At 40.0% G+C, this 16,928-nt stretch overlaps 1 protein-coding gene across 1 annotated transcript in view; it reads right to left on the reverse strand.

Moving 5' to 3' along the window:
• Nucleotides 1–356: 356 nt before the first annotated feature.
• GPC4 (glypican 4) overlaps nucleotides 357–16,928 on the reverse strand; it is a 190,595-nt gene continuing 174,023 nt past the window's right edge. The window contains exons 5-9 of the mRNA XM_069746954.1: nucleotides 9,583–9,713; nucleotides 7,638–7,784; nucleotides 5,929–6,059; nucleotides 4,997–5,172; nucleotides 357–3,003 (exon numbers count right to left, since the gene is read on the reverse strand). Of these exons, the coding sequence (XP_069603055.1) occupies nucleotides 2,783–3,003; nucleotides 4,997–5,172; nucleotides 5,929–6,059; nucleotides 7,638–7,784; nucleotides 9,583–9,713 (806 nt within the window). The 3' untranslated portion in view covers nucleotides 357–2,782. The remainder of the gene's footprint in view (nucleotides 3,004–4,996; nucleotides 5,173–5,928; nucleotides 6,060–7,637; nucleotides 7,785–9,582; nucleotides 9,714–16,928) is intronic.

Genomic DNA, 16,928 nt, shown 5'->3' on the forward strand with positions numbered 1-16,928 from the left:
AGGTCAGTTGATAATATGTACGTATCTCTGGATTACATTTCTTAAAATTATATTCACACCTAAATTTATTATAGATTAATATACACCTACGTATACTTTCCTTCATAGCTTAAATAAATAGAAGCAGAAGCAGACAAGGATATGAGACATACGTCTGCGTTTGCCTTTTATTTCCAGGATCGGCACCTGCTGCCATTTTGAAATTCTCTAGCAAAACATTCCAGGGATTATACAGGGAATACAGAGGACATCCTAACCATTAGAAATGTTTATATTTTTTTTTTTAAATCTGTATTTAGAAATTTTGATTTGTTTGACTTTGTGAAAAAAAAATAAAAAATGAAATAACGAGTACAAAGGTTACAATTGTGTTTTATCATCTGTATATTATATTCTACAAAAAAAAAAAAAAAAAGGTACTATTCGGTAAACAGACTTTCGGCAAGACTGGTAAAGCAAAAAAGTTGTTAAAGACCATAACAAAAATATATATACCGTATTTCAATTGACTTCAATAACAAGGATTTTTTTCCTATATTTGAAGTGTTATATAGTAAGTGGATACCCAACTGAGGACATTAAATTTTCATAAAGCCGTTGGCTGTGCTAAGAAGGGTGACAATACTTGGTTAGACTCCATTTTATTTCTCCCGGCCTAAGATTGTACTCTAGAGAAATGTTTAAAATTATTTAAGATGTTACTTTTGTTGGGGGGGGGGGGGGAAATAATCAGCTATTATACATTTCTAAAACTATGTTAAGACAAATATATTTGGGTGCTATTAACACTAACTGATAAGCAAAAAGTGTACAGCATAAAAAAAAAGTTGGAAAAAAAAATTGAACAGCTGGAAAGAATTCAGGGTTGTACGTGAAAAGAAATCTAACTAGGCCTATAGGGATAGCTCTAGTAGTTCTAATATGGAGACCAGACTCCCTCCTACTAAAAATAATAGCCCTCAGAGCAAAAACGGAAATTCCTCAGAATTGAGGTAGTTATTACTAAGTATTAGCACACTTGCTCATTCTCCCATCTTAAAGTTATTTACAATGTCTCTTCACCAAATATTTTTGTCGTTTTCTCTTTTCGTTTGTTTTATTTTAAATCAGAAAAAAAAAAATCTAAAAATTATCCATGCTATGAAGCAGTTTTAATAAATAATGGGTTAACTTATGATCAAAATCCCCCCTCCCCCCCCCCCAAAAAAAAAAAAGATAAAAATAAAAAACGTCAGATGGCAATAAGCAATGAATGTTCGAAAAGAAACCAAGTTGGTAAATTACTCACGGCTGAAAAATGTATATAAATTTGTTCCTGTTTATTCTAGACAAACTTACAAAGATCAGACTCCTCCTTATAACAGTAGGTATTAACTAACTTTGTACAAAAAATTTTTTTTTATATATTTATAAAAATTACATCCCCTTTGCTGCGGGTCACAATTTACATTGACAGATCCTATATTTGAATATTTTAATTTATATAGACAAGTATATAAAACTTCCTCACTGAAAAGAGCCAAAAAAAAAAGTAATACTTGTATTGCTTGATGTACCATTAAAACCAAGTAATCCAGGGCGAATAATTATATTCAAACATAAAACATCTGGATGTTTAAAAAAAAAAAAAAAAAAATGTATACAATTGGATACATTCCTAAAAAGCTTAAATAAAATGCCTAGCGGTGTATAAAAGATCATTTTCTAGGGGTGGAAAAAAAATATAAAATAAAAAATTGTTGAAGCCATTTTCTTTCATCTCGATCCTCAATGGTCTACGATATTTGTTAATCAGATTTTTTTTTCAGTCAATAAACCTCCAGCGATCACCAATTGGGTTTCAACTAGCTGAAGACATCTAATATGAAGAATTATTGTAGCTTGTGTCCAAAAAAATTCACTAAAAGCCGGATGTAATACTGCATGAATGTACAGTAAACGATAAGCATGGGCCACTTCTAATATGTTGACCAAGCGCCGATAGGCAACATTTGCCCTTGCTACACAACAGGTTACATACACCAGACCAGTACAAAGGGCCAGTGTTAAAGAGTCAAAAATAAAAGGTAAAAAACAAAAAACATTTGTAAATACTGTAAAAGCAAAAAAATAGTCTGTATTGAAATATTTTAATTTTTTTTTTTTAAACCGATTGAAGCGTCTTGACTTAGAAATAGTAAAGATGATCCATCTTAATAAAATGCTTTAACATATGAGGACTCGCCTAGAAAAAAAAAATGGACACTTGATCGACGTACCAATTACATCATGGCCTATAACACTACCTTAGAGCGAAAAAAAAAACCTATTCTTTAAATATATTAAAACAATGGCATAACAAAAAAAAAAAGCTTTACTTGGTTGGTCAATTTATTTCAAATTATAACAAGATAAATAAAATTAGCTTCTGTACACGTAAAAAGAAAAAAAAAAACAAACAAAAAAACCTAGCTGTGACACTGGGATTAATGACATGGAAAGGTGATACAAAACACTAACGCTCAGCTACCTACACATCTGTATATACATGCCTGTTTGCCACACTAATCTTAATGGGTCCACGTTTTCCAGCACAGCGAGGAATAAGAATGAATCCAGCACTTGACTCGGTGGCACCGTGTTAAAAAATAAACCATAACACCTTTGTCCGTTGACGTACAAAGTGATAAAAACTGTTCGATGGATTTATAAAGGAGGAAAAAGGTGCATTTCCATTTTGATTTAAAAAAAAGTCTATTTTTTTCATTATTTTGGTAAAAGTGTGAAAAAAAAACACCTTCCATTATCTCCAAAGTCTCACCAAAAGTATGATACTTGGAACAAGAAGTGTAAATGAGGCAGTGTTGGAATGGGCTCCACTTCCTGGGTTCACAGCTTTATCGCTATTCCTGTTGATTGGTTTTATTTTGCCTGGGTCGTCTGTAGATTTGAGGACAAAATCATCGGGGGATTTTCGTGGGTCGCCGTCACCGCTTCCACTACCTTCTCCGCTGTTCTCATCACCTGTGTGACCAAAGCAGACATTATTTGTTGCTTATTTGTAATCAAGCACATTATTGACAAAACGGATTAAAAAAGGTGCATTAAAGACAGGTGAAACTTGACTGTCCACAGGGGTATTCTTGAACATACAATACTGAAAGGGCCAAGTTTTTAGATGTGAGGGAAATAAGGCAAGCCTTTGGTCAAAACCTAGTTTATGAACTGTTTGCAAAAACATTGGTTCCTACTAGTGTTGAGCGATACCGTCCGATACTTGAAAGTATCGGTATCGGATAGTATCGGCCGATACCCGAAAAATATCGGATATCGCCGATACCGATATCCGATACCAATACAAGTCAATGGGACATCAAGTATCGGAAGGTATTCTCATGGTTCCCAGGGTCTGAAGGAGAGGAAACTCTCCTTCAGGCCCTGGGATCCATAGGGATGTGTAAAATAAAGAATTAAAATAAAAAATATTGATATGCTCACCTCTCCGGCGGCCCCTGGACATCACGCTGCTAACCGGGAGGCTTCTTTGTTTAAAATGCGCGCCTTTAGGACCTGCGAATGACGTCCCGGCTTCTGATTGGTCGCGTGCCGCCCATGTGACCGGCACGCGACCAATCAGAAGCCGTGACGTCATTCGCAGGTCCTCAATTCCTAGAATTAGGAGTTTTTGTGAATGAGAATGACGTTGCGGCTTCTGATTGGTTGCGTGCCGGTCACATGGGCGGCACGCGACCAATCAGAAGCCGCGACGTCATTCTCATTCACTAAACTCCTAATTCTAGGAATTGAGGACCTGCGAATGACGTCACGGTTTCTGATTGGTCGCGTGCCGGTCACATGGGCGGCACGCGACCAATCAGAAGCCGGGACGTCATTCGCAGGTCCTAAAGGCGCGCATTTTAAACAAAGAAGCCTCCCGGTTAGCAGCGTGATGTCCAGGGGCCGCCGGAGAGGTGAGCATATCAATATTTTTTATTTTAATTCTTTATTTTACACATCCCTATTGATCCGATACCGATACCCGATATCACAAAAGTATCGGATCTCGGTATCGGAATTCCGATACCGCAAGTATCGGCCGATACCCGATACTTGCGGTATCGGAATGCTCAACACTAGTTCCTACCCATCGTACCTTAACTCTATAATCAGAAATGTATACACCATTATTGTCCATGTCAAAACCAAAAGAAATCTATGACGGAGGCTCAGAATAGGACATCTAATGCCGATGGGAACCTTCGACTGTGCACAGCTCTACAGTCAAACAGGCCATAATATCTGCCACCGTAAAATGTTCTAAGTGGTATCTTTCATGCCATGAGGTTATTTTAAACTTTTAACAGTCTAATAAAAGGCGAGACGCTCGATCTGACTCTGTATTGGATGGCTGTCATCTAATACAACATGTCCGCTGCAAAGGCTGCGGCAAAGGGTAATGTCTGGCTGGCCATGACATCCCTCGGCTAATTGTAACAGTGGTTTTGAATCATATGCATGTCAATTTAAAGCACCACCTGCGTTTTTTTTTAATTATTATTTCAGTACTGGAGTAGTGCCACTAACCGGAGTTTCCTGCATCTAGTATTATACTCACCACCGGCCATCTGTATCTCTTACGAGGCGCCGCTTCAGTCCTGGGACCGCAACTTCTGACTGACCGGAAGTCAGAGGTAGCAATCACAAGTTCTTTGTGTAAGTCAGTGACATTGCTCTGGCTCTCAGACTTACACGGAGTTGCGACTTCTGGATCGCCCAGCAAATATTGGAGCAATCCGGAAAGTCAAACTGCTAGAGACTGACCGGAGCGGAACTGATAACTGCAAAGATGGCAGCTGGTAAATATGAGACTAGGGACAGGGGAACTTACACTAGTGGCACCACACCAGCATTAATACAAAAATGCTGGAGTGGTGTTTAAAGTTGAATGAAACCAACAAACGTACAATGTGGTTTTCACAATTTCTTATTGGCCAATAACAAAAAAAAAATTACTTACTAATGTCGATAAAATTGACATCATTCCCATTGTAAGCATTCCTCATTCTGTTTGTCATGGCACGAAGCGCTACCTTCTGACGACGAATCGCGATGTCTGGATTTGTGGTATCCACGTGCACATCAGGATTGTTGACCTGATTTTCCAGACCATTGGCCAGTACTGCATACATATACCTGGAACATAAAATGAGAGAGTAAGAAAGGTAGAAAAACAAGAAAAAAGGAAGAACTATGACTTCAACTTTTTTTTCTGCTTTGAGAACTTTGATCACTGGGAACTGCCACCTGGAAGAAAGTTTTAGGGCATGTGCACACTACGTATTTTGGCTGCCATGACCAATCCCAAAACTTTCTGAAGAAGTGGAAACAAAACGCTGTGAAGAATTAACATTTGCATTTTTATGTAAAATGACATGCTGTTTATATGTTCAATCTTGTGAATTTTTTTCTTACTTTATTTTTTTTTAACTGCTTCAGGTTTCCAAAGACACTAAGCAGTTAAAAAGAAGTGATCTAACTAGTCTTCAGGTGTGTTACCCGCTGGTAACAATGGGAAGGCTGAATACACGCTCGGAAGACAACCAGGTGCCCCGCATTTTTGCTTTAAAAGTTACTACTAGTTTCTTCATTGTTTAAAAGAGTTGAAAGAAGAAGAAAAAAAAAAAAAAAAAAAAAAAGGCCAGTGCAGAAGATGCTCCCCCAAAAGCTGGAAAATAAAAGTAAAAAAAAAAAAAAAAATAATAAGCCAGCAGTCAAAAACATTGAAAAAGCGCTCAAAAAATGACAAAAGAAAAATGCTTTAGGTTTACAGAAAGAAAGGAGTTTTCTGCAGCGTTTTCCACTTTAAAAATGATGGACGAATTTTGGTCAAATGCAAAAGACGTCATGACTGATAACAGTTTGCCCCATCGAGAAGAGGACAACACAAACCTGCTTTTATCGCTCCCATTCCAGCAGTCATCTTCAGTTACACCTGACGTCCAGTTGTTTTTGCAAATGTTATTTGGCAGAGAGGACCAAAACTTTTTGGAAACCTTCAACTTTTGTTTCACATCTGACACCTACAAGCAGAAATTTTCAAGATAAGGGAACATTTTCCAAGCAAATTAATTTTTTTTTTTTTCACGGAATTTGGGTTTCTAAATTTTTACCATTCCCAACAAGTCTGCCGACAGAAGCCTCAGATTATTCAATAATGCATTTGGTGTATGAAACAGAGATAGGCCTACAAATTCTATGGTCTCTAATAGTCTATATAAAGTGCATGCTGAAATCTACCTAGCAAATAAATCAAAAGCTCGTTTTACACTGCTGCCCCTTGAGGTGCTTAGCATGGCTGGAACATACGGACTTAAATCCTCATCACTGATGGTGATTCTTTACTGTAAGAGCAGCGAGACGATGGAACTCTCTGCCGTAGGATGATGTAATGGGTGATTTACTACAGAAAGTACAAGGAGATCCGGATGCCTTTTCTCATAAACTATAATATTACAGGTTATGAGTTCTAAAGATCATAAGAAAATGAACAGTTCATCTCATTGGTGTAGAAAATGTATTGAAGGGCGCGGTGCACGAAGGCATCAGACTGATGCCTTTTCTCATAAACTATAATATTACAGGTTATGAGTTCTAAAGATCATAAGAAAATGAACAGTTCATCTCATTGGTGTAGAAAATGTATTGAAGGGCGCGGTGCACGAAGGCATCAGACTGGCTCCTGAGCTGAAACCATGGAAGATAAAGTGGAAAAATCCAGGCAAAATATATATTTTGCAGTGGCTAGATTTTTGCATGCAGCCTCGAAACGCATAAACTCGGTGTCCACAATGCTATTTTATGTTCTCTTCATTTTTATCTTTGTGTTTAGACATATCAAAACAAATTGTTTTGATATGAATAAAAGTTTTTTTTGCAGTTGCTGGATTTTTCCACTATATCTCCTTCTGGATTTCTTTGGAGATGGGGTGTTGATCCAGGGTGCTAGTTTGATTGCCATGTCGAGTCAGAAGGAAATTTTTTCATTAATATGGGGCAATTAGAATCTGTCTCATGATGGTTTTGCCTTTCTCTGCATCAATATGTTAGGTTATAGGTTGAATTTGATGGACTCGTGTTTTCATTCAACCTTAAAACTATGACTGTTGATGGTTTTATAAACGTACCTTACTACTTTGTCATGCACATGCAATAGCCATCAGCTTAGCCCTAGTGATGAGCGAACATGCTCAACCGAGTATCTTCAGCATGCTTGAATAATGTTTGAGTTCCCACGCCTGAATGTCTCGCGGTTGTTCAACAGCCGAAACACATGCATGGCTTGTCTGTTAGTCAATCCATGCATGTTTTGGGGCTGTCAAAGAGCCGTGAGACATGTAGGCGCAGGGACTTGGAACATATGTTTCGAGCACACCAAGACACTCGGTTAGCACCTGAGCATGCTCTGACAACTTATCTGTGCACGTCTGCTCATCACTACTCCGCACCAGTTTATGAATACTGTGCCACCTTGGACTTCTGTGCACCTTAGGACTAATTAGGAAAGCAGGACTGATTTTCTTTTGTATTTGAACAGATGTAACCACAGAATGATCAATCAAGGAAATCAACAGGAGAACAAAATCTGAAATATAACTCACTAGTCTATCTAAACTTGTCCCGGCCGCAGTAGTTGGTCTTTCTTCTGGGCTGTACGATCTAAACCGATGATTGATGTTACTGTCTGATATCGAACGGGAAACCCTTGAAGGAGGGAGTGGCTTGGGTGGGCCACATCCTTGAAAAACCTATAGGAAAAAAAAAAAAAAAGGCAATTGTAAAGCAGGCTTAATTTATAATGTTACAAGCCACCTGTTTGCTAGGAAGAGGAAACGGAGTACCGTGGATTTGACTGCTACAGCATTTACCAGACACTGGTGGTAGAGCTATTTGAAATGCCTTAAAACGCTTCTAGTGAAAAAAAATACATCACTATCGCACTCGTGCCAGTTTGTCAAATTTTTGATGTCTTGCACCAAACTCATCTTTCCATTTGTGTAGTATATTTTATAGGTGAAAAAAAAGCACCCTAATTCAAGCCTTTTTTTGTGTGCAATTTTAATACTAAAGGTACCTTCACACATAGCGATATTGTTAACGATATCGTTGCTTTTTGTGACGTAGCAACGATATTGTTAAGGAAATCGTTATGTGTGACAGCGACCAACGATCAGGCCCCTGCTGGGAGATCGTTGGTCGCTGAACAAAGTCCAGAACTTTATTTCGTCGCTGGATCTCCCGTGGACATCGCTGGATCGGCGTGTGTGACACCGATCCAGCGATGTCTTGACTGGTAACCAGGGTAAACATCGGGTAACTAAGCGCAGGGCCGCGCTTAGTAACCCGATGTTTACCCTGGTTACCAGCGTAAAAGTGAAAAAAACAAACAGTACATACTTACCTACCGCTGTCTGTCCCCGGCGCTGTGCTCTGCACTCCTCCTGTACTGGCTGTGAGCGTCGGTCAGCCGGAAAGCAGAGCGGTGACGTCACCGCTCTGCTTTCTGGCCGCTGTGCTCACAGCCAGTACAGGAGGAGTGCAGAGCACAGCGCCGGGGACAGACAGCGGTAGGTAAGTATGTACTGTTTTTTTTTTTTTTTTTACTTTTACGCTGGTAACCAGGGTAAACATTGGGTTACTAAGCGCGGCCCTGCGCTTAGTTACCCGATGTTTACCCTGGTTACCCGGGGACTTCGGGATCGTTGGTCGCTGGAGAGCTGTCTGTGTGACAGCTCTCCAGCGACCAAACAGCGACGCTGCAGCGATCCGGATCGTTGTCGGTATCGCTGCAGCATCGCTTAATGTGAAGGGGCCTTAAGCAATTACCCCCTCCAAGGTCTGGTAGGCTGTGACTGTCTCATCTGTTTTTTGCACATGTGTTGCCTCCATATTTATTCAGTGGGTTTGCATTAGTTTAGGTGACCCTTTTTTTTAAGCGTTTATTCCTTATATTTTATATGTGATTGCTTGTTTTTTGTTTGCTTTTCTTTTAGTTTGCCACTGAAGGCAGAGTCTAGGGTTGTCCAGATGACTTTGAATAATTCATTGACTTTTTTTTTAAAATGTGCTAAATTTGTCACAATTGTACTCCAACCCAATGTAGAACATTTTGATGAATTTGGCACAAAAAAATAAAAAAAAAAAATCTGCAAACACCACAAGATACAAAAAAAGTTAAAATCTTTAAATTATTAAATCAGATCCTAAATATCTAAAAGATTCATGTTTAACAGATTTGTGTTAATATATATTGAAGAGGCTGTGCCAATCATGTCCTAATGCCATCCTAGGGTCATATGGACATTATATGGAGACCTCTGTCCAAGATCACACCAGACCGCCATACTAGAGAAGTCGAATTGACAAGGGGCTAACAAAAAATTGTTTTCACCAAATGGTGGCTCAGCCAGAAAGGGGAAAAATATCCAGATAGCTGTGGCCCTTAGGAGACAGAAATATAGCAATTATAGGATTGTCGCTGTGGAAAGGGACAAGAAAGGGACTTTGTCAAGTGACTGGGACGGTGTCAAGTGACTGGAAACAAACCTTCTGAGATACTTGGTTGCTGTTTTCCTGCATGTTCATTATAGCCTCTGAAATTTTGACATCAATGGGATCCATGACAGTTTCTATATTGAATGGACCCTCCAGTCGTTCAGCTACCTGTAACATGGAATCTAAAAGAGAAGGGGAAAAAAATTAACGCCAGGTAGCTGCAGGTAAAGCATTTTTATTCATGTCGCTTTCAATTCTGTTATTTCCACCGTTACGGATGGCAAGTTCACAGTAAAGCTTTATTTTATTCTAGAACTGACCGTTATTAGAACACATTTTGCTAACATTTGAGAAACAGTTTTTGCAATGTTTGCTCTTCAACTGAATTCATCCTTAAATAAGGCTGATCAGTGTATATTTTCCAGTGAAAGGACACCTTTGTGAAGTTTTGTTACTAGTATTCCAACGCAAACTGTACATTTTGTTACAGCAGGAAATCGACACTGGCAGAATGTCAGCCATTAAAGCAGCCAAGACCATGAAGGTTTGTTGGAATTTTTAACCAGAATGAAAAAGGTCAAACCCATTACCCAATCTAACTCGCTAAAGTATTTTCAAAGAGAAAGGTTTGGACAATTTTAGAAAGAAATTTGAGCAGTACGTATTTTGTATCAAACCATGCAAAGCTGAACCTAGAGGGGATAAAAAAAAGCTAGACTCCTAAAAACAGAGCAAATTCAAAGTAAGATTACAGTAGTTGTACAGAAGGTTCCCCCCCCCCTCCCCGCCATGTTCCTGTTTAATAGCGAAGATATAGAAATCCATGAGAAAAATTGCGGGATGAAGCATCTAAAGCCGTATCATGGAATTACTCTTTGCTGCTAGCCCCAGGGTCACTCACCGACCTGTAAAAATGATCTATCGGTCTTTTCTATATCCGTAAGAAACTCGCCTATCAAGACTTACAAATGGAGGACACACATAGAAGACATGGTTGGAAAAATGCATCACTAAGCTTTAACTTGTCCCGACCTTACTGACGTGACGTAACAGTAGGTCACAAGTCAGGTGCTGGCTGTGTTACACAGGTGACACCCTGAAAAATTATCGAACTTTGGGTAATTGAAACAATGAAAAACATGAGCTAATGGTTAACCATTTAAATGCTACCGTCAATCACTGACAGACAAATAGCAGGCTCCCGTCAAATGCACGTATCATGATCGCGAGGGCAGGGGAGATGTAGCCAATCAAATGATCGTGGGTTCATGTCCTCTTAGGGGATTACAAACAATGGAGAGAAAAAGTAAAACTAAAAAAAAAAAAAAATAAATAAAGAATCATGATAAATATAGAAAATTCAAAACCAACACTTGCTTGCCGGAAAAATGATTTGATATCACATTTGCATAAAATCGATCTTTCAAAATATAAATTTGATCAAAACTTATAGTATATGCAGTAAAATGAAAAAAATTACAGAACGGCCAGTAGTATGTAGCCCAAAATAAAATCATTCAAATCATCAGCTTTGCCATGCAAAAAATAAGCACTCCGCTCCATCAACAAATTTTTTATTTTAAAGTTACAAAACCATTTTTGATTAAAAAAATCTGAGATTATTTTTTCAACGCTTAAAAAAAACCAAAAAAAAAAAACCGCATTTGGTAATACCTTAATCTGACAATTCTGAGAAATCATGTTGCTAGGTCATTTTTGACGCATAATGAAGACTGTAGGAACAAACAATACAGAGGGTTTTCTTTGCCATTTCATCACACTTAAAGGGAACCTGTCACCCCAAAATCAATGGTGAGCTAAGCTCACCGTCATCAGGGGCTTATCTACAGCATTCTGTAATGCTGTAGATAAGCCGCCGATGTTACCTGAAAGAGGAGAAAAAGAGGTTAGATTATACTCACCCAGGGGCGGTCCTGCTCCGATGGGTGTCTCAGGTCCGGAACAGCGCCTCCCATCTTCATTCCATGATGTCCTCTTCTGTCCTTCACGCCGCAGCTCCGGCGCAGGCGTACTTTGTCTGCCCTGTTGAGGGCAGAGCAAAGCACTGAAGTGCGCAGGCGCCGGAAAGGTCAGAGAGGCCCGGTGCCTGCTGCGCACTGCAGTACTTTGCTCTGCCCTCAACAGGGCAGACAAAGTACGCCTGCGCTGGAGCTGCGGCGTGGAGACCAGAAGAGGACTTCATGGAATGAAGATAGGAGGCGCCGGAGCGGACCAGAGACACCCATTTCACCAGACCGCAGCGGGACCGCCCCTGGGTGAGTATAATCTAACCTCTTTTTCTCCTCTTTCAGGTAAGGGTACCGTCTCACAGTGGCACTTTGGTCGCTACCACGGCACGATCCGTGACGCTCCAGCATCGCACCATTATCGCTCCAGCGTCGTACACTGCTGTCACACTTTGCAATGAACGACGCTGGAGCGATAATTTGATGACGTGTTTGCGATGTAGAAGCCATTGGTTACTATGCGCACATCGTATACAATATCGTGCACACCTTTGTTACACGATGCGATCATGCCACCACAGCGGGACACTAGACAACGAAAGAAAGTTTGAAACGATCTGCTACGACGTACGATTCTCAGCGGGGTCCCTGATCGCAGTAGACACAGCGAGATCGTAAGGATATCGCTGGAACGTCACGGATCGTGCGATCAAAATGCCACTGTGTGACGGTACCCTAACATCGGGGGCTTATGTACAGCATTACAGAATGCTGTAGATAAGCCCCTGATGACGGTGAGCTTACCTCACCATCGATTTTGGGGGTGACAGGTTCCCTTTAAAAGTGTTTTTGTACGTTGTATTGTAAAATGTATGGGGGTTTCAAAACCGCAACTTGTTCCGCAAAAAACAAACAAAAAAAACTGCTGATATGGCTACAAAGAAAAAAAAAAAAAAGTTATGGCTCTTGAAAGAAAGGGAAGAAGAAATGCAAATTTAAAAATTAAAATGGCCACAGTCAACCATTCCTTTATATTGCCGCAATGCTACCAATATTTACAGGGGCATGCCAGCCTCCAAGAGTTTATCCAGATGGGTAGTCTGGGTAATATTAATATTAGCAAATACCTCCAATTGGAGGGATACAGTGTGGAGGATTACCTTCTGTCACTGTATCACCGGGAACCCCTGGAGAGCGGTCACATCTGCTGAAGTGACAGCTCTCCACGGGAGATAGTCATGGGACACTCGTTATTCAATGGATTACATGGGATCAGAGAGTATATATTTTTTTATTTGTTTTTTTTAATTTATTTATTTATTTTTTACAGGTAATTGAGGGCTTCCGGGACTAGGTGATTAGTGAGCGTATGCTGTATGTTGTACGTACTGTATATACTGTATGTCTATATGTGTGTATGTGTTTTGTTTCTATTTATTTTTTTACAGTTTAACATAGTAGCCGGATGATGGAACTACTGCTGTCCCATCATCCGGCTAGCTGTCACTGTAGCAGGCATAGTCGGATGGGACTAGTAGTCCCATCGGACGATGCCTGCCTACACACACACACGCGCAAGCACACACATACAGCCCCGCAGACACAGATACACACAGACACCCGCACATCTTCTCCGCACACACACTCTTCCCCCTCCCGATCTGCAGCATTTCTCGCAGGCACATCCGCAGCAAATCCGCAGATCTTTTTTACACCTGCAGTTTTGCTGCGGATGTGCCTGACTCAATGGAAGTCAATGGGTGCAGAAACGCTGCAGATCTCCAAAAGGAATTGACATGCTGCGGAAAATAAAATGCTTCAAATCTGTGCAGATTTTTCCGCAGCATGTGCACAACAATTCTTCATTTCACATAGAACAACATTGGTTGTGCACTACACTGCGGATCTGATGCAATTCCGCGAGTCCAAAAACGCTGCAGATCTGCATCAAAATCCGCAACGTGTGCACATAGCCTTAAAATTTTGTCTGCAGTCTGTAACTATGGACCTGCATACATATAACAGCAGTTTAACATGACTTTATTGGAGCAATACAAAATACGTATATGCAAAATATGTACCCAAAATACAAATGCAAATTAAAAGTTTTAACCTCTGAGCCCTTCATGTCTACCTTCATATCCATGCGCAAACTAACCAGGAATGTTAAATCTTAAGAACAAAGTCTAAAAATTAGAAAGCTATAAAAAAAGTTTTTAGTTTTTGGAAAGAAAATTCCCAGAATCAGATTTCAAAAACAAAATGCCCCTTTTCCTAACGTATCACCAAATCGTAGTAAGAATGACAATACGTCTCACTAATGGAATTCAATTGTCCCAACCTGGAGACAGGAATCTGGCTAAATGCATATTTTGCTGAAAGCAAGAAAACACAATAAAACAAAAAGGAGTCAGACATTTTTTTTTTTTGTGATGGCCTTTGGTAAAGAAAAAAAAAAAAAAGTTGCTAGAAATCCCTGCGCAAATGCCATTGGCATGAATATACCATTGTGATACAGGAGGAGAGAAATCCCTTTGATGTGTCAGTAAATGAGACTTGGTAAATAGAAACACACAGGCCAAACTAGCTCCGCTGTTGTCACTTATCCACACCCCCAAATAAATACAAAAAATCTTGGCATTTGACAATGTGACAGCCTTGGGGGCGGGGGATTTATTTATTTTATTGGCCATCATAAATGTGCCAGGTACAAATCGAAGGTCTTTTTTTTTCCCACCTCCCATGTAAGCTATGAGAGCAAATTATTTAATCTTGTAACTTTGTATTCCCTTAGGGGCCACAAAAGGCCCCAGATTAATAATGTGTTAGTGAGAGCCTGAAAGGAAACACAAACCCCCGATTCTTCTGGCTGTTTGGTGTCTTTGTAAACGCGGAGTTATCCAGGCCATACACAAGAGCATGGGAATTGTGTATGAACTGGCTCTTTTGTTATTCCCGATGCCATGGCAGTACATGTATCACAGCTAAAGAATGCAAGGTTTTTTCTTTCCTCCCTCCTTTTGACTGTTGATACAGCAAATGCATTTGGCCTCCAGCTGAGCTCCTAAAGTAAGCTATAATAGATAAGAAAGTCTAATAATTGGCTCACAAGAATATACTCAACTGTAGCAGATAGGCATTGATAGGAGTGTAGCGGAGGAACTCATTAAAAAAAAAAAAAAGTATAGTATGCACCTAGGAGAGTGGATTTTTGAATATCTAGGACTGGAATTTCTGACAAATACTACTATTACTGACATTAGCACAATGTGAAAGCTTTAAATTATACCAACTAAACACAACTTGACTCTGAAAATAGCAAGAAAAATGCTATACGGAATAGCAAAGGTATGACTATATTGGATCGACAACAAACGATTGACGTGACTTTACGCTGCCCCCTCGCTCTACTCCGCTGACTAGGAAGCGATACTCCAAAACATTCTCCGGGCATCGAATACTAAACAGCCAAAGTCCAGGGGTCGTATACAAAGCAAGATTATCGCGAACACACGCTCCTACAAATGCTTGTTCGCGATAATCTCGGCTGCTGAACGACCAACGAATGAGTAAGGCCTCTTTCACACTTTCGTTTTTTACAATCAGTCATAATCCATTAAAATGTTGAAAAGACGGATCCTGTGCAGATTGTAAAAAAACGTATGCACTGGGTCCGTTTTTTTGACAGATCCGTCGAGGCTATGTGCACACGTTGTGTATGCGGCTTCGCAGCGTTTTTCTGCTGTGAAACCGCATACACAACACAACCCAGGTTAAAAATAATTAAAAAAAAAAAAATTGTGATATTCTTACCTTCCGGCGTCCCCTGCAGCCCTCCCGATGCTCGCAATGCTGCCAGCAGCTCCTGTTCCTAGTAATGCGTTGCAAGACAATGATTTGTGATGAAGTAGCGGTCTCGCGAGGATCCGTTTTTTTTTTTTCACAAAAAGGCGCATTGTGATGGAAAAAGAAAGACAGAAGTGTGAAAGAGGCCTAAGACACTCATCATACCTTGGTAAAATGATCTTTTGTGCTGCAGCAAGATAATAGTTCTCGGCAGTGCGTCGTTATGTGTGACCAAGACTCGCACAGCTGACAGCCATCATTCACGGTGTACCTGAAGCTGGGTTGGCCTGTGCAAAAAGGTTACTAAACCAACGCGTACCCAAAGCGCATTTCAGATGCCCAGATGAAGCAAGGTCGGAACGCAGGTCCGGATCTGTTGAGAAGGCCAATGTGGTAAAAGTATTATTCTTTGGGTATGTCTGATTATAAAGTATCTTGGTGGTCCCCAGTTCGAGGTGCTACGCACTCTCCAACGCGCGTTTCGGAACCAAGTCCTTCATCAGGGATGTTATAGAACGGGTTTTACCCAGACATTCCTGTTTATCCTTGCTTATCTGATATTACCCGCTAAGGGAAGAGTGATTGTTTTGCACCTTAATCCAGCATGTTGTATATAACATCTCTTCTATAACATCCTTTTTGTGGTCCCCTATTCGTTTATATATCAAGTATATATTGTACATAGTTGGCTCCTTTTATTGTTCCTTATATTTTATCTTCCAATAGCGCGGGCACTCTTGCACACAGTGCCAACCTTGGCCATTCATCTTTCAATAAAGGCATTTTTATACCATTTATATTATTATCCCTATACCTATTTTCTGTTTCAATCCATGCTCCGTGGCTTCCTCGGTTTCCCTATTCCCAAATGGTCTGCCATTCATTACTCAGGACGTACATACTATTATTATTCATGGCTGATGTTCGGATATGGACTTCCTTTTTATTTAAGTTATGTCCACTTTTTGTGCTTGTGCCATCAATTCTAAGAGAACCTGTCATGAGATTCATGTCACCCAAACTATGGGGAGCTTCAATCAGAGACTCACTGTTATTGCAGCCATGTACGTTCTCCTCTGAAATGCTGTGACGTAAAAAAAAAAAAAAAAATTACATTGAAAACCAGGTCGTAGGCTGTGGCTTTTTCATGCTTATCTTGAGGAGTGGAGTATGTTAGAATCAGAGGCGCCTGATTCAATAAGAGGGTCACACCTTTTCATGAAAAGTGGTGTGCGCCATAATTCAAATCTTCAGTCAGTGACTGGAGTAAGATTTCTAGCGCAGTTTGTCATAAATTAATCGACTTGTGGCGTCACACCTCAGTTCCGCCCCAGTCTTATGAAAAAAGCTGCAACATTTCGTGCAACTTTGCGTTGCACGAAAGTTGTGACATTTTAAAGTGAAATTGCCTATTCAGAGAAGAAAAGGAGTAGAACTCTAGTGCCACCTATTGGAAGTAGCAGTCCTAAAAATTCAATGTCAACTAACAGGTCTTGCCATAAGGCTCCTTTCACACATCAGTTTTTTGCTATCAGTCGCAATCCGTCGAATTTTGAAAAAACGAATCCGGCGACTGATGCTGCC

The sequence above is a fragment of the Ranitomeya imitator genome, chromosome 2, assembly GCF_032444005.1.
Source record: "Ranitomeya imitator isolate aRanImi1 chromosome 2, aRanImi1.pri, whole genome shotgun sequence".
Taxonomy (NCBI): domain Eukaryota; kingdom Metazoa; phylum Chordata; class Amphibia; order Anura; family Dendrobatidae; genus Ranitomeya; species Ranitomeya imitator.